We start from the raw sequence: 23197 nt of genomic DNA, 5'->3' as shown, positions 1-23197 counted from the left end.
TGGATTGTGGTTTATGGATTTGAATGATGATTAAATAGGGTTTGTTTAATGTTGGTGTGTGAAATGTGGGCTATGTTACTACAATAAGGTGGGCTATGTTACTGCAATAAGCTGTTAGCTTTTGCAAATGATTTTTTCACATATATTTAAAATTATATTTTATTCTTTTATCATAGAATCCCAGCCATATCTTATTCTATTTTTCAGAAATTTATGGTTTTGATCTTTGTGTCATGTCATATCCTTATCCCTATAGTGGTTATTATGACCATTGCATAATGGCCTTTTTTATGTATCTGACGAATATAATCATTGGCTGCACTGTTACTTCAAATAATCTTTTTCTGAACTTTTCATATTAAATATTCAGCAAAATTGGTGCAAGTGGAACTTTCTGTTTTACATGAAGAATATTAGTCTGTAAAGGTTTTTTTCTTAAAATGATTGTGTGAATAAATGCAAGTAGAAGATACTCGGTCAGAAGCAATTTCAAATTTCACCTTGCTCTTTGACTGTAACCTATAAATCGTTTTAGATCTATAAGAAGGTTGACACATCTATCTTAAAAAATTTATATGCATGTTTATTATGTATAAGGAAATTAACTAACTGATATCACTGCAATTGACCCTTGTGCCTAAATGGAGGGCTGGAAACGGGTTGGGTTGGGTTGTGTCCAGCCACCTGCTTTCTCCAGCTTGGTCCGAAAATTTTTTTGGTTCCTGATTGGGCCTAAAACCCAAAAGGCGGATACAACATCTGTCTTGAGCTTTGAAACCAAGCCTTGCTCGAAGCCCCATACAGGCCTGAACCAAACCAATCCAATCTAGCTTAAAAAGGGACAGAAGCAATACTTTGTTTGTTTTGAAGGGAGTAGGAACCAATGATGCAGGTCGTGATGGAGGATGGGATGTGGGAGGCAGGCACTTGCTAAGGAAGGAGGTGAGGGAGGCAATTTTTATTTTCTTTTTTCTTTTTAGAGGTGGTGCAGCTGTTCTGCTAGATGGAGTTGAGTGAAATGGCATTGGGAGGATTTGAGAAACACTATGCCATTTGTTAGTTATTGGTTTGGGGTTCATGCTGGGCCATGTTTTGGCCAAATCTGACCTGAAATTCTTCATGCTCTAAACATGAGACCCAAGCCTGACCCAAAACTCCCTTGGACCAGGTCCAAAGACCAACACAAAGTCGACAGTTTGATGGCTTTGGGCTGGCTCAGGTCATTTCCAGCCCTGCCTGAGTGGTTCTGAGGATGGTTCAGCTTCTATACACTTGAAAAATGAAAGCTATTTTACAAATGTTCCTGTACTTATAGATAGTTACATGAAAATAGTCTTTAATGTTTTGTGGGTTGCCTAAAACCTTAACCTTCTTTCTTCTTGTTTTCCTTTTGGATAGTTTAGAATGAAAGGACTACCAACTTGACACTAGTGGCCTCACATTATGGAAAATTAGCAATAGTTGCTGTCACTTAAAGGACTAATAAATTGACATTGGTGAGCCTTGAACTCAGGAAATTGAACAATTGCTGGTCACATGATAAAAATAAAAAGTTAGCATGGTATATGGAACTTTATATAATAAACAAGGAGAGCTTAAACTGGCCAGACACTTAAATGCTATATAAGTGATGCAACTAGAAACTGACAGAGAACAGCGCTCACATCCTCCTTGTTCTTCCTCTTGTGAAATGATATTGGTGCTTGTATCAACAAACATATCTGTAGCTGCCTAGTTAATATTATTCAAGATGGAAATTTTTTATCTGCAAATTGAAAATAGTGATGTTTTTAAATGCACTTGTGTCATTGTCGCAAACAGATTCTAATTGTTTGCAATTCTATATGTCATGATGATGTAGCTTTTGCATTGAAGGATTGCTCAGAAGTTCCTTGGTTATCAAAGTATCTATAATTACTGGCATGGTGGAGTAATGCTGCATTCTTTAATTCCTCCTTTTCAGAACATTCACAAGGTTGGGGTGTTCTCATGGTGAGTTAATGTTGCTCTCTTTTATTTGGTGTATGATGTTAATATCTGAAGCTTGAGACTTTGTTCATAATGATGTTGATGCTAGTTGCAAGATAATTGTATGCATACCAATAGCTTTTATTGAGGGTGAGCTTAGGCGCAACGATAAGTTTCCTCTTTTGTGACTTGGAAGTCACGGGTCTAAACATGGGAAATAGCCCCTCTGCACATGAGGGTAGGGCTGTGTACATCTGACCCTCTTTAGACCATGCACTGGCAGCTTCCTCATGCACTAGTCTGGCCTTTTATTGCAATAGCATTTAGTCTCTTCTCTCTCTCTCTTCCCTCCACCCCCCCCCCCCCCTCCCCAGAAAGAAAAAAAAAAAAAAAAAGCTTGTACCATCTCAGGTCACAAGTAATAAAAGCATTAGCTTTTACTACCTCTCCCCTGAAGGAAAAGCTTATATTGTGTCAGGTTGCGGCTAATAAACTATGATGTTGTAACATATTGTGCTTGTTTGTATCAAAATTTTACCGGACATTGTGAATTTCAATTTGAATGACATGCTATGCATTTTGACACTGTGCATACCTCAATTATTTATGGTTTAAGATGCTCGTAGCTACAGATGGGGAGGCAATATATCTCTACTAAAAGGTGCAGACTATCTGCATTCCACTTTACCAGGAACAAATATTCCTGATGTGAAACTTGTATCTGCATCCATTGAGATTATTTGTCTCACGATTTGTATTCCACTTTACAAGCAACGTAGGGACATTTGTGTTGCTTGTGGCTCAGTGTGTTGCTTGTTCTAAATGGGCGTTAGTTGTTTGAATTTGGAAATCTATGACGGGATTCTAACATGGATCTCAATATTCACATGTTTCCATTCCAATTGTCTTATTCACCCCACATAGAATTCTGGTTTTAGTAGATTGCTGTGCGGGAGTGTACCCTTTTCAATGTTTACATGCACTTATATTGTGTTCTCTGGCATTTGCTGATCTGATCCAACATAAGAAAATGATGGGACTTTTATATGAAAGAAACTCATATAAATCAGTTCTCATGTTCTTTGCTGCAGGCTGGGAGATGCGGTTTGCACTAGATGAATGCTGAATTGAGGTGACATTGATGTCGCATTTTTTATCTAGTTTTGTAAAATCCTACCTCCTGGAAACTGCTGCAACTTTTGCTGATTCCATGCTATTCTCAAATCTCAACGGTTGCAGTTTTCTGATCACCCTTCTCCGTGAAGCGAATCTGCAGTAGCATTTTTCACAGATCACGAAGTTCTTTTCTTTTCTTTAGACCATTAGTTTGGTTTTGAAAGACATTGAATTTGTACTATTTATGGAAGGTGGTTGTGGAAGTTTATTAAAAGAAATTGAGGTTATCAAATTTTAATTCTGCAAAAATTGTATTGTGCTTTTTCACGAGTAGTGATCTCATAGGTGGTCATGTATTTTGACGCATTGGATACATGCCCATAAGCTTGAAATTCATAAATTTTTACCTATTATGAGGATCTAATGGACTGATAGGCATTCATTTCCACTTTCTAAGCAGGATCTCAGCTCTTAAGAGTTCAGTAGCTGTCTACCAATCCTTTCTATGACTGCACCTGCATGCTGTCTGAGTTGCTAAACAAGAATTCTAGAATCCCCAAAAGGTGCAATTTTCCTTTTATATGGTAAGGCAGTTTGCAATTGTCTCTAAGTCACCCATTTCCGATGGCATTTGACGCCATCCGACTGAAAAAGTATCCAGCACATGATGGGCATGCAAGAGTATGCTCACTTCTCTCCCGCTGTCCTACTCATGGACATCCATATATCCATCAGAGTATGTAAATCTGCACGTTATTCAGCTTCTATATTTCCTGGCAAATGGATCCAGATGTCCCATCATATTTTCAGCAGATGGTTATTGTTGGGGGATACCCACCGACCGACCGACTATCGGAGGGCCGACCGGCTGGCGCCCGACCGACTAACCAACGGCCCGACGGACGACTCTGACTGGCCGATCGTAAGTCGGGCGACAGGCCGACGGACGCCATCAGCGGCTAACTGCGGCCATTCCACGGTCCATTCCCGACCGACTAAACCCAGAGGTCCGGTAGCCGACCCACATGAAGCTCGCCGACCGACGGAGGAGTCCGACGCCACTCTGCTGGCCACCGACCTTGGGTCGGCCGACTCCACCAACCGCCGTACGGCCGCCAGACGTTGTCAGCTCTGACACGGACATGCGGCACAGTTACCTAGGGGCATTGTCCCGCCGAGAGCCGGGTCAACCCTGGTGATTAGACGGCTACACGGCGACATGACGTTTTCACGGCGGCTCTGACAGCCTACAGTGAGTTGACAGTTCCTCACTTGTCCGCGCCATTAATGATGGCGCCATACCGTGCTCCACTATATATACCGGGGAAGGCAACAGTGCAAGGGATCGATCCGCCCGTCTCTCCCACATACGCAGGCTCGCTCCTCTCTCTCTCTCTCTCCTCTCAGAGCTCTCTGTCTGCATTTCACTGTTGCCCAGTCACCTCTCTGACTTGACCGTCGGAGGGTCCCCGCCGGAGCCGCCTCCGGTCAGTGCGGACTTCCTTTTGCAGGTGCACGCTTCCCGGCGATCGGGCGACGAGGCGATTGGCCGCAACAGATTGGCGCGCCAGGTAGGGGACAGCATGACAAAGACAAGAGCTCAACGATCGAGAGTCACTGGGTCGGCAAGGCGCTCTTCCCGCCGGGAAGAGGCCTCCCCCACCACCGGCGGCGGAGCCTAGCTCTCCGCGCCCTGCAGTGACCACGGAGGCCCAGATTGCGGCCATCGTACGGCAGATGACCGTACTGACCGACGCAGTCAAAAGCCTCCAGCAACAACCGGCGGCCCGACCTATGCCTTCCAGGAGCAGCCGCCGACGGCCGCGACCCCTGTCGCCTCCAGCGAGCGCTCCAACAGCGCTCCCACGGAGAGGAGGAGGGCGACCACGGCGCGACGACCGACGGTCCCAGCGGCCCTCTCCTTCCCCGTTGGAACGGGCGAGGAAGGAAAAGCGGCCGCGCACACCGTCGGCCTCTCTTCAGAATCCTCCGGAGGCTCCACTCCTGGGGTCTCCCAGCATCGACGAGCGGACGACTACGAGCGACGGTTCGAGGAGATCGACCGCCGACTCGCCCAACTGCAGATGGACGGCCAGAAGTCTTCGAACGACGTCGACTTCCAGACCGCCCAGCCTCTCTCTCGACTGGTCCTCGATGAGCCGATTCCCAGTCGGTTCAAAATGCCGAACGTGGAGCCATACGACGGCTCCACCGACCCAGTCGACCACCTCGAGAGCTATAAAGCTCTCATGACGATTCAAGGGGCAACCGACGCTCTTTTTTGCATCGGCTTCCCCGCCACACTTCGCAAGGCTGCCAGGGCTTGGTACTCCGGTCTTCGATCGGGCAGTATCCATTCCTTCGCGCAGCTCGAGCACTCGTTCGTGGCCCATTTCAGCACCAGCCGAAAGCCGCCGCGAACGTCGGATAGCCTTTTCTCCCTCAAGCAGGGGGAAAACGAGACGCTCCGACACTTCGTGGCGCGATTCAACGCGGCCACGCTCGAGGTCCGGGACCTCAACGAAGACATGGCGGTTTCAGCCATGAAGCGGGGCCTGAGGTCGTCCCGATTTACTTATTCTCTGGACAAGACCCTCCCCCGAACATACGCCGAGCTACTGGAGCGCGCATACAAGTATATGCGCGCGGACGAAGGAGCGTCCGACCGACGCTTGGTCGAGCCCAGGGGTCCGAAGGAGAAGCGAAGAAAAGGTCGGGAGCCCGCCGAACCAAGCAGGCCCCCGGCCATAGTCGGCTTTCTCCACCCCGACAGATCCAAAAATCACCCCGCCGACAGACTCCGAGGTCGTGCGTCCCAGGTATGACTCCTACACTCCTCTCTCCGCTCCCCGTGCGCAGATCTTGATGGAGATCGAAGGGAAAGAATACCTGCGACGGCCTCCGCCTCTGAAGGCAAAGGGCCTCGACCATCGGAAGTACTGCCGGTTCCATCGGAGCCACGGTCACGACACCCGAGCGATGCATCCAGTTGAAGGATGAGATCGAAAATCTCATCCGCCGAGGGTATCTCGGCAGTTCGAAAGGGTCCGCCGACCCGACCGACTGCCGGATCGACGCCCCAGCCGACTGAAGAGGCACCGACTAACCAGCCGACGGCTGGAGTCATCAACATGATCTCCAAGCGGCTGGCCCGGGGACGTCTGCAGGAGGAGAGCCGACGAAAAAGCCGCGCCCGGACGAACGTGATTACCTTTTCGGAAGACGACGTTCAGGGCATCCGGACTCCCCACGACGACGCTGTTGTTTGTGTCGGCGACAATAAGCCAATTATGATGTAAAACGAATTTTTGTTGATAATGGAAGTTCGACAAATGTTTTGTTTTACTCGACCTTTCTCCCGAATGCGACTACCGACTGATCGACTCAGTAGGGTTTCCACGCCCTTGATCGGCTTTGCCGGAGACACCGTCACGACAGAAGGAGAAATCACCCTGCCTGTGACGGTCGGTACCGGAACCACGGCAAAAGAACGGCCTCCCCTCATTTTCGCGGTCGTCCAAGTTCCTTCGGCCTATACAACGCCATACTCGGGCGACCCGGACTGAACGCCTTCGGGGCGATCGTCTCGACGTACCATCTCCTTGTTCGATTCCCGACTAAAAAACGGAGTCGGGGAGATGCGCGGAGATCAACAGCTCGCCCGAACGATGCTTTCAAATCTCCGCCAAAGCGACGAGACAAAGGGTCCCCTGACAATTGACAAATTGGATCAACGGGAGGAGGAAGAGCGGGGTTCGCCGGCCGAGCGGCTCGAGGCGATCCCGGTGGGAGAAAATCCCGACAGAAAAGTTTGGATCGGTCTCAATTGCCCGACGCCGAACGCCACCGGACTGGCGGAGCTGCTGACGGCCAACGCCGACGTATTCGCATGGTCGGCAGCAGATATGTCGGGCATCCCTCCGGAAACAATGACTCACCGACTCAACATCGACCCGACAATGAAGCCGGTGAGGCAGAAGAAAAGGTCCTTCGCCCCAGAGAGGCAGAAGGCCATTGACGAAGAAGTGGACAAACTGCTCGAGGTGGGCTTCATTCGGGAATCCACGTATCCCGATTGGCTCGCCAATGTCGTCATGGTCAAGAAAGCCACGGGAAATGGAGGATCTGCATCGATATATACCGACCTCAACCGAGCATGCCCGAAGGATAGCTTTCCACTCCCGAAGATCGACCAGCTGGTGGATGCGACGTCCGGATTTTGACTGCTCAACTTCATGGACGCCTTCGCCGGGTACAATCAGATCCGGATGGCGCCTGAAGACGAGGAGCACACCGCGTTCGTGACCCCCAAGGCCTCTACTGCTATCGGGTGATGCCCTTTGGATTGAAGAATGCCGGCGCCACCTACCAGCGACTCGTCAACAAGGTCTTCAAAGACCAGATCGGGCGTAACATGGAGGTATACGTGGACGACATGCTGGTAAAGAGCACGCGGATCCCGGGCCATGTTCAGGATCTCGAGGAGACCTTCCGCACCCTTCGGCGACACCGAATGAAGCTCAACCCGACCAAATGCGCCTTCGGGGTGACCTCGGGGAAGTTCCTCGGATTCCTCATTTCTCAGAGAGGGATCGAGGCAAACCCTGAGAAGATAAAGGCGATCCTCGACATGCGTCATCCGAACACCAAGAAGGAGGTCCAACAACTGAACGGGAGAATCGTCGCTCTTAGCCGATTCATTTCCCGATCAGCTGAAAGGTGCTCCCGTTCTTCAAAACCCTGCGCCAGGCGAACGGTTTCTCTTGGTCGGATGAATGCGAACAGGCCTTTGAAGACCTGAAGAGGTACTTGGCTTCCCCGCCGCTGCTCGTAAAGCCGCAGATCGGGGAGACCTTGTATCTCTACTTGGCTACATCTTCTGAGGCGATCAGTTCGGTGCTCGTTCGGAAAAACGAGTGCCGAACCCATCAGCCCATCTACTACATCAGCAAAGTGCTCCACGACGCCGAAGCCAGATACTCGGAGACGGAAAGGATGGTCTTCGCCCTGACCGTATCCGCGCAACGGCTCCGACCATACTTCCAGGCCCACGCCATCGTGGTACTCACCAACCAGCCCTGAGGGCCGTACTGCGCCGACCCGACACATCCGGACGGCTCGCTAAGTGGGCAATGAAGCTTAGCGAGTTCGACATTCAGTACCGACCGAGGCCTGCCTTGAAGGCTCAGGTCTTGGCCGACTTCATCGCCGAATGCCCGACGACCGACCAGAGGTCGGGAGCTGAAGGCCCGGGACGAGATTCGGTCTCTAAGCCGGACCCGATCTCCACCTGGGTATTCACATCGACGGAGCCTCCAACGCTCAGGGAAGCGGGGCCCGGGCTCCTGCTCAACGAATTCGGATGGGGTAGTCACCGAATACGCCCTCCGGTTCGACTTCAAGGCCTCCAACAATCAAGCCGAATACGAGGCACTCCTCGCGGGCTTGAGGATGGCGAAGGAATTGGGCGTCGACAGCCTTCGGGCATTCTCCGACTCTCAGCTGATCGTGGGGCAGGTCAAGGGCGACTTCGAGGCGCGAGATCCGACCATGATCAAGTATCTTCAGAAGGTAAAGGATCTCGTGGCCCGCCTCGAGTATTTCGAGATCTCCCACATCCCCAGGATGGAGAACGCCCGTGCCGATGCTCTCTCCAGATTGGCAACGTCGGCCTATGATTCTTTGGGTCGGACGTTCGTCGAAAATCTCCAACAGCCGAGCATTGATCGGGTCGAAGAAATGCAGCAGCTAACGTCCGAACCAAGTTGGATGGACCCGATCGTCCGGTACCTGTCCGACGGGACCAGTCCCGAAGATCCCGCGGAGGCCAAGCGACTCCGATGGTCGGCGTCGCAATATGTGATCATGGACGGCCGACTCTACAAGAGGTCGTTCTCCCTCCCTCTGCTCAGGTGCTTGGGACCGACCGACGCTGACTACGCCCTCCGAGAGGTTCACGAAGGAATTTGTGGGAATCACTTGGGGGGCAAGTCCTTAGCCTTCAAGGTCTTGCGACAGGGCTACTACTGGCCGACCATGAGGAAGGATGCGGCAGAGTTGGTCCGAAGGTGTGAGCCATGCCAGAAGTATGCCAATATTCAACGCCAACCGGCCAGCCAAATCGCTCCCATTGTCGCTCCATGGCCCTTCGCTCAGTGGGGAGTCGATATTCTCGGCCCCTTCCCACCGGCGTCGGGCCAAAGGAAGTTCATCGTTGTCGCCATCGACTACTTCACGAAGTGGGTCGAGGCCGAGCCCTTGGCGCAGATCACCGAGCGGAAGATGGAGGACTTTGTCCAAAAGTCCATCATCTTCAGGTTCGGATTGCCGCACACCATCATCACCGACAACGGACGGCAATTCGACAACCAAGACTTCAAGGACTTCTGCGCCAGGTTCCACATCCGTCATCGACTAACTTCAGTCGGGCACCCACAATCCAACGGCGAGGTTGAGGTGACGAACCGAACCCTGCTCCATGGACTCAAGACCCGACTGAACGAAGCCAAAGGCCTTTGGGTCGACGAGCTGGGCTCCGTCCTGTGGGCTTACCGAACGACCCCCCGCGTCCCAACCGGAGAGTCGCCGTTCAGTATGGCCTACGGGACAGAAGCCATGATCCCGCTCGAGATTGGCCTGCCATCTTCGAGGGTCGAGCAGTACCCGCGAGCCGGACAACTCCGAAAGCCGGAGAGCCGACCTAGATCTTCTCCCCGAACTGCGAGATAAGGCTCAAATTCGAATGGCCTCCTACCGACAGAGGGTTGCCCGGTACTACAACGCCAAGGTCAGACCAAAGATCTTTAAACCTGGCGACCTAGTCTTGAGGAAAGCGGAGGTGTCGAAGCCCTTGGACCAAGGGAAGTTGGCTCCCAACTGGGAAGGGCCCTACAAGGTTGCTGACACCTTCGGGCCGAGGGCTTACCGGCTGGAGACCCTTGAGGGGAAGCCCATTCCCCGGACTTGGAACGCCGACAACTTGAAGCTGTATTACCAGTGAATTCTGTAATTCAATCGTTGGAATACAAGTTCAGTTCGAAAAATCGGAGTTCTAACTCTTTGACTACCGATCAACGCTCAGCCCCGACGCATCGACGCGGATCTGGCACCGACGACACATCGGCCGCTTACACGGACCGATGCATCCGCGATGACGGGAGTTTATACTCCTTCTACGGCCGAATTTTCGGGCAGAATCCATCGGCCGCCTGGCCGATCGGGCCCCGACCGAAGAAAGGCTAAAAGCCCACGCGGCTATTGCCGCGACTTCCGACCAGGCTACGGCCGGTCGAGGGATATTCGGCTTACCACCGTCTATCACATGATGCGACCTCAGTCGCACCCACTACTCGCCGACCGACCTACGGCCGGCTGAACGACACTCGGCTTGCCACCGTCTATCGAAAGACACGAAACCCGACGCAAGAGCATGGGGACCCGACTTACTATCCTGCCCCCGACACTACGCCGGATGATGGCCGACTAAGTGCGTCTACGGAGGTCCGGCCGCCGAACCTTTGCCAGGTTCGGTCGGCTCCCGGCTTAACAGACGCGCCCGAGTGGCGACTACAATTATTGGAAACCGACCTAAAGTCGGGATACAAGCTACTTCGGAACTGTGCAAGCCGTTTAGGTCTTACCGACTTACCCGAGTTGACGACTTCTCTAAGTTGGTGACTAGGGTTCGACATTACAGCGATAAGAAACATTACAAACAAGAAGGAAAAGAGAAGACAATTTCATTCATTGATTAAAAGAAGTTACAAAGTCGGGCCGAAGCCGATTACATGTATTTTCAAGAAGAAATAAAAGGAGGACAATCGGCTGGACCGATCATTCGTCCTGGATAGTCTCTTCGGCCGACGGAGGATCGGGAAGGATCGGCGTCTCGACCATGGGCGGCGCTGGGTCGACGGCAGAAGGATGTCCTTCAGTCGGCGAAGGACCTCCGGTCGGCTCCGGCTCTGGGACGGCTTCCTCCAATGGGATGACGCCTCCCGACAGATGGTCGGCCTCCTCTTCGGTTCCCTCCTCTTCGGCGAGTAGCGGCGCGACTCGGCTGACGTCCACCTCCGGGTACAAGGCATGGACGGCATCCCGACCGTCCTCAAACCCGACCCGGTAGGAGGCGAAGCCCGACTCGAGCATCTCCTCCTTGTACCGGTCGGAGGCCCGGAAGTCTTCAACCGCACGATCGGCCGACTCCCTCGCCGACCGTACTTCGTCCTCAGTATGGGCCAGCTCCTCCCTCGCCAACTCCGCCTCGGCCCTGGCAATTTCGGCGTCGATTTGGGCGATGGACAAGTCCTCTTCGGTTTCCGCGAGCTTCCCCAGGCTGGCCCGAAGTTGCTCGCGCTCCCCTTGGAGTTCGGAGGTGGCACCGTCCCGTTCGCGCCGAAGACGACGCACGACCCGACCTTTGTGCTTGGCCTCCTTCTTGGCCGACTTTAGTTCGGCCATGAGCCGGGAGACCTCGTCCGTCAACTTGGCCTCCCGATCGACCGACTCCTGCAGTTGGTCGACCAGTCTCCCTCTCTCGGCCTCGGCCGCTGCCGACCTTTCCTTGAAGGCTGCCCGAACGTCGCCGAACCTTCGGTATCCGGCCTCCAGCTCGGACATGGTGAAGATCAACTGCCGACAGAAAGAAGCCTTGTCAGAATTATGTGGCAAACGAAAATTCTTCTAAAGGTGATGCGAAGCTTACCTCCACCATCGACGGGTAGAACCGCGATAACATTTCGGTCACTTGCCGAGACCGCAACGACTGAACGTCGGTAGGGAGGAGGATCCCCTGGCACAACCTCCTCGCAAGGTTGTGGTCGGCCAAGGCCGACGCACCCTCAGGGTAGTATGCACTGGGGGGCATTGATCTCTCCTCCTCCGAGGGCTCCATCGGGGCTTTCCCCCGATCGGCTGCCCCGACCAACGGGGCTGGCAGCGATGGGACGCTGGAGTTCGACCCGGCGCCCCCCGTTGCGCCAGCGGACGCCTCCGGACGATGTTCGGCTTCCCGAACGACATCCGGCTCCACCCGCGGCGGCGAAACCGCCGACACCCCTTCGGCCACTTCCTCGGTCGGCCTCTCCTCGACTCGGACGGTCGGAGCCGCAAGGGCTATGATTGGCTCCGACCCCTCGGTCGCCGACGCTTCCACGGTCGGCTGGACTGGAGCTGGTCTCTTGGAAGGACGCGAAGGGCCAGCCCCCGACGCTGGCCTCTTCCTCGCGGCGGCAAAATGATGAATTTCGGCGTCGGTCGGCCTCATCCTCGGCGGTGTCCCTGCAAAACCTACCAATGTCAGAGGCCGGACCAGAACTACCCTAAAGCCGAATAAAAAGAAAAAGCTGGGGAATCGGACGATACCTATTCGGGGGATCAGACTCAGGCCAGCATCATAGAGAGCTTGCTCGGTGACAAGCTCCCTCTGCTTCGGGACCGACATATCTTTGAGTCGGTGGAAGTCCTCCCGGTCGTCCACGTCGACCCGACTGTTGTCGTTGGCCTCAGTTCGGGGTACACCCCAGCGAGAAGGAAAGCCCCAAGAGGAGGAAGAGGAAACAAAGAAAAACTGGTTCTTCCATCCATGAATGGACGATGGAAGACCGGTTATGAAAGCAAGACCCTTCCGGGGATTGAAGAGCCACCACCCTCGGGCTTTAGGGTGGGGTCGGAGCACAAAGAAGGCCCGGAAGAGGGAAACGCGAGGGTTGGTCGGCAAGAGCTGACACAACAGCGCGAAAGAAATGATTAGCCGGATAGAGTTCGGCGCCAGTTGCGCCGGACAGAGTCCGTAGTAATCAAGCAGATTCCGGACGAACTCCGGAATCGGAAGTCGAAGACCCGCACGAAGGTCCTCAACATACAGCGCCAGGTCGCCGGGCGGAGGATTGTTGACCCGACCGCCGGCCCCTGGAGCATAGAGCCGAAACTGCTCCGGGATGCGATAGTGCTCCCGAAGCTGATCAACGTTCGGCCCCGAAAGCGAGGAGGCCTCATCTTTCGGAGCCGATCGGGTGTCGTCGGTCGGGTTCCCCGACCGAGCTCCCTGAGTCGGTTTCCTGGTCATTGTGCAAGAACCGAAAGAAGAGAAAGAAGAGAAGAAAGCAAGAAGGGGAAGGAGGACCACGAACCCGATGGACCCTCCGGAGGTAGAGAAGAGCTCTGCCCGCGACGACCGAGAAATCGCCCGGACAGAGTTTCCCCAGCAAATGGCAAATGTGGGTCAGGGTCCGGGAGGTCCTATATATATAGGGCCGACCGACGGCCGAGATGCTCCCGCGCCGACCAAAGTCCTCCAGATGTGCGACGCGTGGCGCCCGCCGATTGGCTAAAGATTCGGCGCGCTTCGCCCCGGGACGCCCGCACCGCCCGCATTAAATGCCGGAGCGGGCGCCGGCCAACCACCTTGACACGCGGCGCGCGGGGGTTGGCTCCGCAGTCGGCCGCCCGCGCCGGTCCGCGTTCCCGATGGGACGCCTCACCCACGATCGGCGCCGAATAATCCGATCGACTGACGTCGTATCGTCCGGCACCCGATCTTCTGACACCGACGTGACGGCTGGCGACGACAAGACGCGGCGTCCGGCACCGGACGCCGGCGCGACTTCTGGCATCGACTAGACGTTCGGATCTCTCGGGGTTCGTGAGGTGTCAGACAACGGATCAGCCGGCGGTACGGTCGGATCTGCACATGCGACAAATCCACTCCCAGTCGTCCGGTCTTGCTACCCGAATGAAGGCACCGGCCAGCTCTCCACCCGACTTAGGAGTGGAGGGGGGCAACTGTTGGGGGATACCCACCGACCGACCGACCGACTATCGGAGGGCCCGACCGGCTAGCGGCCCGACCGACTAACTGACGGCCCGACGAACGACTCTGACTGGCCGATCGTAAGTCGGGCGGCAGGCCAACGGACGCCATCAGCGGCTAACCACGGCCATTCCACGGTCTATTCCCGACCGACTGAACCCAGAGGTCCGGTCGCCGACCCACTTGAAGCTCGCCGACCGACGGAGGAGCCCGACGCCACTCTGTTGGCCACCGACCTTGGGTCGGCCGACTCCACCAACCGCCGTACGGCCGCCAGACGTTGTCAGCTCTGACACGGACACGCGGCACAGTTACCTAGGGGTATTGTCCCGCCGAGAGCCGGGTCAACCCTGGTGATTAGACGGCTACACGGCGACATGATGTTTTCACGGCGGCTCTGACAGCCTACAGTGAGTTGACAGTTCCTCACTTGTCCGCGCCATTAATGACGGCGCCATACCGTGCTCCACTATATATACCGGGGAAGGCAACAGTGCAAAGGGTCGATCCGCCCGTCTCTCCCACATACGCAGGCTCGCTCCTCTCTCTTTCTCCCTCTCAGAGCTCTCTGTCTGCATTTTACTGTTGCCCAGTCACCTCTCTGACTTGACCGTCGGAGGGTCCCCGCCGGAGCCGCCTCCGGTCAGTGCGGACTTCCTTTTGCAGGTGCACGCTCCCCGGTGATCGGACGACGAGGCGATTGGCCGCAACAATTCTAACTATTCCGATTTCAATCATGAGCCAAACATTTTTTGATGTCACAGACTGTATTTATCATAACAAGCATAAAGTGAGGAAGGTGATGCACAGTGGTAGCGATTTGGTCACCTTTGTTTATAGCAGAGGAAGCCCATGATGTCTGCCTTGGTTTCTAGATTCTCAAACAGGGCGGTGACTTGAAGCTTTTTGTTGCAGCTTTATGTTTTTTCTTTTATCGTCAAGCCTGTAATCAAAAGCTGATAATTTTGGTTCTGGTTTGTCCCCATGCTCTTTTAATATTTGTATACAGTTGATCTAGTCGTTTTGAATGATTTCTTTGGAATCCGTAGCAAAAAACTATAGAAACAAATATCTGCTTAAGTTCTTGTCAATTTTTACCTTTATGAATCTTGTTAAAGTTGAGACTACCGACAATAAAGAACTTTTGTTTTTCTTTTTTCTTTTTTTGGTAAGAAGACAATAAAGAACTTTCGTTGCAACATTTCGACAGCGCAAGATTAAAATAAAGAGTGAGAGATGGAGAATAGGCTTCAATTCGGTTTCACCCCTCGTTCTTGTGAATTACTTCCAAAGTTATGGGAGATCATCAACATGGCTTGCATTCGCCGCTGCGGCATTCAGGTACGGAGAGATTTCCCTGTGGCAGTGTTTAATGAAGGTGTTCGCAGTGTTTAATGAAGATGTTCACAGTAGTAGTGTTGATGGCACCGTTCAACCGACAACTAACCCCGGCTAGCCACCGCATTTAAGCCGCTTATCTGTAACACCCATGGCGTAATTATTGGTCCTAGTTGACCGTATTATCACTTCCAACTCTAATCAAGCCCTCATTAAAAACCAATGACAGCCTCTAAAAAAAAAGGACCAACCATGCACGCGTTAAGTGCCTTCAATTACATTACAGCCGGACGCCACCGGTCAACACTCCAACTCCATATTTATGATGCTTAAAATTTAAACCCCAATTGGTGTTACAACTATCAACTATACCACTTAACCAAATCCAACCACACAGCACACACTGAACAGCTTGCAATATAGGTAAAAAAACCAACAAAAAAAAAAAAAAAAAAAAAGGAAAGAAGGATGAAATCTAAGCATTTGCTGATGGTTTGTAAACTGTGATGGTATGTGGTAATGAAGTTGGTTCGTTAGAACTTGACGACCTCCGGGATGTCGACCGGGTAGCGGTGGATGCAGTCGGCCCAGGGACCATCGACGGGGGTTTTGATGGTGCGGTTGCACTTCCAGACGGCGCTGTTGCACTTGAAGCCGCTGCCGAAGCCGATCTGCCACACCCGGTCGCCGCGCCGCATCCGGCCTTTGGACTCGATGTAGTTGAGCTCGTACCAGAGGGAGCTGCTGGAGGTGTTGCCGAAGCGGTGCAGCGTCATGCGCGACGCCTCGACGTGCTCCGGCGACAGCTGCAGGTTCTTCTGCAGCTCGTCGATCACCGCCCGGCCGCCGGCGTGGATGCAGAAGTGCTCGAAGGCCAGCTTGAAGTCGGGGATGTAGGGCTTCCATTTCGGGTTGATGAGCTTCCGGCCGACGAGGGTGAAGAAGAAGAGCAGCTGCTCCGACACCGGCAGCACCAGCGGGCCGATGGTGGTGATGTTAGACTTGAGGGCCTCGCCGGCGATCGCCATGAGGTCCTTGGACAGCGAGATCCCGGAGTGGCCCTGGGGGTCCTCCTCCTCGTAGACGCACAGGTAGGCCCGGTCGTCGGCGCCCTTGTGGGTGCGCACCACGTGGACCAGCCGGTACTTGGCGCGGCGGGCCTCGCGGCGGCGGTTCGAGAGTAGGATCGCGGCGGCGCCCATGCGGAAGAGGCAGTTGGGGAGGAGCATCGAACGCTGCTTGCCGGGGTAGAAGTTGGGTGTGATGATCTCCGTGGAGATGACAAGGGCGTTGGAGTTGGGGTGCACCTGAAGAAGATCGCGGGCGAGGTCGATGGAGATAAGCCCGGCGCTGCAGCCCATGCCGGAGAGGTTGAAGCTACGGATGTTGCTGCGGAGCTTGTACTTATTGACGATCATAGCAGAGAGGGACGGCGTGGGGGAGAAGAGGCTGCAGTTGACGACGAGGATGTCGATGTCTTTGGGCTTGAGGCCGGTTTTCCTGATGAGGTCGTCGATGGCGGAGAAGATGACGAGCTGGGCCTCGGCGCGGGAGGCCTCCATGGTGGGGTTGGGGGGGATGAAGTGGTTGGCCGGGGGGAGGTAGGTCTCCTCGCCGAGGCCGGAGCGCTCGAGGATGCGGGTCTGGAACTGGACGCTCTTGGGGTCGTCTAAGTTGAGGAGACGGATGTGTTCCATGAAGCTGGCGGAGGGGACGCGGCAGTAACAGGGGGGCTTGAAGCAGGCGTAGTCGACCAGGAACACCGGCCGGGGCCGCGACATGAAGTAGACCGTGGCGGCGAACACTATCAAGAGCGCCGAGGCGAGTATCTCGACGAGGTCGAGGTTGAGGGACCGCCACTTGGCGAGGATCTCGTCGGGGCCGAGACGGACTAGCTCGAGCGCCACCGTGGCCATGGCCGGCACCAGGAGGAAAGTCAAGAAGTTGTTCACAAGATACTGGTATCCCAGCTTGACATACTTGAGCTTGACCGATCTCGAGAACTCAGGCAGTGGCGCCGCCGGCATCTTGTGAAGCTGGTTCTTAATTAATTTGTTACTTCTTTTCCTTTTCCTCCTTGGATTAATTTGGCCTCCTTTTTACATATAAAGAGTGCCTCCTTTCTGTCGGCTTCTGCTGACTTAATTGTTGGGGAGGAGCTAGAAGCTTGCTTGAGGTGGTGGAGAAGAGGAGTTATGTAATGGGTTGAGTTGGGGTGGTGGTAGGAGAGGAGAGGGGAATTTAAAGGCTTGTGAGCGGGTAATGAATGAGGGCAGATGGGTAGTTTAGATGGGGACCCTACCAACACCAACTGGGACCACCGGCCGGTGCTGACGCTTTCTTGGCTAGCTGTCCTCCGGGCTTCTCTCTGTCCCAAGTATTGTGAACATGATGCATTGGATTGCGTCCCGCATGCTTGTGTTCCTCGTGGTACTGCTTTATGTGTTTTATTGCGGTACTCCAGGGGTTTGGCCAACCGTTTGGATTGAATTCTGAGGATTGGGCTTGGTTGGGGGGAGTTGGGACGGTTGAAGGTGGTGAGCAGATCAGTTTTTTATTCCAGGGACGAGATCTCGACATCTCCACTGTTTCTTTTCTCTGGCTTGAGTTCGAATCTTCAGCTCGCTCAAGACATTGATTGGATTATTTTTATGTTGCCGACTCTCGAATCTATACTTCATCTTAAACACCCAATGTATCAACCCATGAACTTTGCCAGATTTCGGATAGAGGTGATCTATCGAGATCAATTCACTAAAATTGTTCATATCAAATGGTTTATTTTTCTTTAGCAAGCTTATGTTTGTAATTTAACAGTGTAAAATATAAAACTTTCTTGAAGAAAAATATAGGCTGCCCTATTATTTAGCTTAATTTTTAAATGATTATTTACTAGTTTGCAAGTTAGCTTATTAGTTTGGGTGGTGAATACCTTGAGTCTGAACTTAGTTTGATTTATTTAGCCCTTGGGCTATTATGTAGGACAATTTTAAGCACTAACGTCCCTGCGCCACTATAAGAACGCGCGGCTGTGATTGATGGTATACATGATCTTATAGTGTATTTTTTCATATCCACATATAGATGAATAAATAAAATAGAAAGATTTTTTTTATAAAAATAATATCTCTAATGTTGGTGGTAGTGTTAATTTTTTATAGCTTGATGGGCAAGTGCATGGCACGCCTGTAAAGTTCTGAGGAGAAACTAGTTATTGTCTCAACGGTGACGGATGGGATTCATAAGAAGCTTTGGATGACTTGCTATGTTGGCAAAGCATGCTATTATTTAGCTAGTTAATATGGTTTTCAAGTTATTTGATCTGGTCCAAGTTGATTAGATGCATTGGATTAACAAATTTAGCACAACCGCCCCAACTACCGTTTTCCCTCTCCCCTAAAATACTGCGATACCGTAAAATCTATGTCCGAACTACTCGGTGGAATCCTTTGGTTATTGATAAATATTTGAAGGAATTACGTCAAGGGAAGCTAACATTCAACTGATTTGATAGCGTGTTTATCTTATTTTAATTCTTATTAGAACATTAAGTGCGGCATCCATGATGTACTGCATCGTATGGTGCATAATGCATCATCATATGATGGACAGCTGCGTACGGCAGGATGCAACGTGCATCACATAGACTGCATCTATTCATGATTACCAATCATACGATGGATGGTATGCACGGTATATCATGCGGTGGAAGGATCCGCGCTCTTCTCGTTAGCTAAAAGAGAGGCTATTCATATCTATCCATCAGAGAAAAAACACTATATACATACCGAGTCTTGATTCTTAAATACTCAAATATCAGTCAAGGAGGAAGACCTCCAAAAGCTTCTCTTAAAATGTCGATGCAATATTGTTAGTCTTGTTGGCCAACCAAAGGTGGCGTCGCGTGAGAATATGTGATTAGAAATGTCAAGTTCAGAGAACCACATGCACTGCCCATACATGGGTATTTAATTATTATGGTATAACCTTCAGTGGTACACGCTTTTCAGATCGGACTCGAAAGTTTTGGATTCACTCCCTGTAGCTACCGTAGTTATTACTCGTTCGGCGCAGCAAGATCATGGGTTACCTATTGATTCAAGCATCGATGAGGCCTCTTCCCTCGCTCCTTGCCGGAGCGCTACGCTAGGGGAGGCCATCGCGAGGGGGACCTGGTGATGCAGCTGGCGGCGGCGAGTCTTGGAGGCATCTTAGTCGACGCCAACCTTTTCTAGAAGGGAGCAGCCCTCCACTCTCACTACTGGTGGAGCAGGAAAAAAAAGAAAAGAAAAAAGATAGAACAAAGCCTCATTTTGCTGGCTGACGGAAAGCATCGAAAAAAATTATCGAGTGCACCAAAACATCAGGATGCTTTTTATAGGCATCGATGGGTGTAAACTAGAAATTTTCGATGCTTCAATTGCACAAGATGATCAGCACAGACGTACGGCAAGCATCGAAAATGCATAACTGATGTTCCTTCATTGCTGTTTTTTCGCATCAAGAGCTTAATTTTCGACGCTTTTACAAATTTTTCTGCTACCTCAATTTGCATGCGCTCGGGGATGAGGAACTGGTTCGCAGTGGCGTCAATGTTCAGGGAATGGTGCTGGTAACAGTGATGTGGCGATCATTTGATCTCTGGAGTGGGGTTGGGCAGCGATGACGTGGTGATGTCTACCTCAAAAACGGATGGGACACTTTCAGTTAGATTATCACGGTAGTTTATAGAGCTAGCAGTTTGGCTTTAAAGGATACATTTGGGGTGAGATGGATGCAATATAGGGGAGTTGGTTTGTCTCTCTCTTGGGTGATCCGTGGGTGGGGATGTCGACGTCGCAAGGTTTATCTTATATGGCATGAGAGTGCAGAATTACCTTGATTTCCGGCTTGGTTCGTTTACGTCGCTAGAAAAATTGAACTTTCCTTCGGTGGATAAGGCCTTCACTCAATTCAATTTAGGATTTATTTGGACGATTGAGCCAAAATCTCATAAAAATCATGGATTTAGATCTTGTTTAGATAGTTGTATTGGTCTAAACTAATGATTTCTATGGAATTTTGAATCCAATCGTCTAAACAGATGCTCAAGACAAGGGGAGGATCGCCCTTCTATTTGAGATGGATAAAATCCTATCACGTGTTTTAGTAAATTTATCGAAAAACATTGTAAATGATACATCAAAAATAATGAAATTGCTTGAAGAAATACGTTAGATAGACATCAATTTAAAATGATTTAGTTGGATCCGTATGCCGACTTGATATGGATTAGGATCTGCCATGAAAGCAACCCTATGACCGTCTTAATGACTTCTGTTGCAAGTTCTAATTAATGTCCAAGCGACAATCAAACAAACTGAATTTATTGAAAGAAAGCACGGGATGGATGAAAAAGATGATAGATATATAAATGGAGAAGATATATGGATCTTGCATTTATTTTCTTATAATTTGAAAACTTATATGTTAAAATTAAAATAATTATTAATAAAACTTAATAGTACAAGATAAATAGTATAGATAAAATAAATAAATATATAAATAAAATAAATAAAGAAGTATTAAGATTTTGCAAAAAGTTAATATGAGATAATTTTGTTAATATAAAAATTTATGTCTCTATGCCCCATTTATCTTTTTTTTGTATTCTTCCGATCCTAAAGGATGGAAAATGATGAACCTGGATGAATAGATAATTTTTTTTTTTCATTCATCATATTAAAAAATTTTTGAACCAAATAGTAGGAGAAGGACATTCGTTCTTACTCTCATATGGACATTCATTCTTACTCTCATATCTCAACCAAATATAGAATTAATGTTCTTGTTATTAATAAAATTAATACGTTTCTCCTGGGGCCGGGTTTTGCTTAATTAAATAATGGTCAATAACTACTTAAAAGAATAATAATAGCGGTCGACTCATTACTGCCAGGCCAATGATGGAATTCGTCGAAGCCTCCTCCAACCCCAATCAAGTAAAACTTTTACTATTTGGGTCTGAGTAACCCTATGGGGCCCAAGTCTAATACCCAAACTTGTCTTCGTGGATCATGTACCACGTGGCACAAGAAGATTATGGAGCAGAACAAATACGTTGGACACTCATTCCATGTATCGGCGACGGTATATCTTAAATAAAAGAAGTTTAACAAAGAAAATCCTTTAGCTTATTTTCTTTAGCTTATCGACAGCTGTCACCGTAGTGACAAATTTCTTGGAGCTTGGCGGCGATAAAACTTAACCAACGCTGTAGGGCTCTCCTTACGTGCATCTGAACATTTTTTTTTTTTTTTCGCATAAGGCAGTGGTTTGGTGGGCTGATTATGAAATTTCCAAACCAGTGTATATGGCCACGCAATGATGTCTCAAAGCATAGCTACAATATTTTTCAAATTATTAAAAAATTTGTGAATTCTTCTTAATTTTTCTCTGGTCTAAATACTTCTCCAAATTATTAATTCTTCAAAAATAAAAAGTCCAGGACATTTCAAGTGCCCTCAAAATATATTCTAATTTGTAATTTATTGATGACTTATTCACAAATAATTTAAATTTGAATGCTATAAAATAATTATAAGATATTGATGAGGGTAGACATCCCGTGTGACCTCAATAATTGATGAGGTAGATGAGCCCAGTAGGCCACCGACATGATCACCTCGGCCAAAGATAGGATGATGAAGATAAGATTTTATTGGACCATAGTTATGGAAGGCAATTACTCCGATCTGATCGTCATGGAATAGATATGGCAACTGAAATCTCCAAATAGCAACTCATACGACGGCTCGCCTCTACCACATGTAAAGCATAGGGTGCAACCATCAATCATGGGATCTACACAATTCCCGCGATGACAAACGTCATTTATTGCAGAAACAGTCTTACATTTTTCTCTATAAATAGAGAGAGCAAGAGATCTCAAAAAAATCTCGAAGCTACTTAAAACCCTTCTTAATCTCATCTCTGTACTTTCTTTTATTGTTCAGACTAACTTGAGAGTCGAAGAATTCCTATTAAAAATATTTTTAAAAAGATACTTCTTTTTGCCGCACTAACTCCCATCCTCTAGAGTTGTCCAGACTCGCCACTTTTAGTCCACTTCGGCTAGACCAACCTCAACCTCAGCGTGGAGATCGGTAGCAATAGATATGATATTTCTACTATCATTTATATTTCTTATACCTCTTAATTAATATGTTTACAAATAATTTAAAATATTCATATTTTATCAATTTTATTTTTTTCTATTTTTTAGTCTTTCAAACTCAGTAAGGACTTTTGATGAATTTATTGGTTTTTTTATAAATTTCATATTATTATTTTTAGTTAAATTGGTGTGCTCCGTGTGTATCCTTCTTGTCAAATATATTTTCTTTACTAGATTTTGCATAAAAAACTATCTTATTTATTTTGCAGAGAAAAGCTCAAGATTTTTTTTTTTGTAAAGCAATGCATATTTAAAATTCCTAAATATTTTTATCCATGTGTGAGTTATAAAATTATATATTAGATATTCAAAATGGGTACATAAATTACCAGTAAATATATATAACCTCTCTTGTATTTACACTTTGGGCAAAACTGCTTTGTCTATAAACAAGTTTAGACACTGCATCGATGGGATAACTGTTTTTTGCAACATCAATAATTAAAAAGATTTTTTAAACAATTTTTTTCTTGTTTATTTTCAAATAATATAAAATGCTTTAATCAATTTGGCAGTTGACGCTGGACTGATTCAATGCTGGAATTAAATCAATGAACAAAAATCATGTGGGGTGGGCACTATAGAATATAATATAGGATGAGACCCATACTTTGCCATGTTTCCTTTAGCACCTATCCTAATGTGGAAATCCAAAAATCCAAACAGGAGCAGGACTCCCCTTACGAATAGAGTAGGTTAGTTCTATAACTTAAAAATAATAGAAAAGAAAAAAATTTATGTGCCGCAAG

The 23197-nt window shown here is 49.5% G+C and overlaps 1 protein-coding gene across 1 annotated transcript; it reads right to left on the bottom strand.

The window, feature by feature from the left end:
- Positions 1 to 15507: 15507 nt before the first annotated feature.
- On the bottom strand, positions 15508 to 17450 carry LOC105048508 (3-ketoacyl-CoA synthase 6). The gene has a single exon (XM_010927823.4). The coding sequence runs from the start codon at positions 17257 to 17259 to the stop codon at positions 15766 to 15768; it is 1494 nt and encodes a 497-aa protein (XP_010926125.1). The 5' UTR covers positions 17260 to 17450; the 3' UTR covers positions 15508 to 15765.
- Positions 17451 to 23197: the final 5747 nt, after the last annotated feature.

Source organism: Elaeis guineensis, chromosome 7 (genome assembly GCF_000442705.2).
Source record: "Elaeis guineensis isolate ETL-2024a chromosome 7, EG11, whole genome shotgun sequence".
NCBI lineage: Eukaryota > Viridiplantae > Streptophyta > Magnoliopsida > Arecales > Arecaceae > Elaeis > Elaeis guineensis.
The sequence above is the reverse complement of the archived record's forward strand: the minus strand, read 5'-3'. Positions and strand labels throughout refer to the sequence as shown.

Bases quoted from the DNA above. Each gene is read 5' to 3' on its own strand.
- LOC105048508 (XM_010927823.4), bottom strand. From the start codon at position 17,259: ATGCCGGCGGCGCCACTGCCTGAGTTCTCGAGATCGGTCAAGCTCAAG.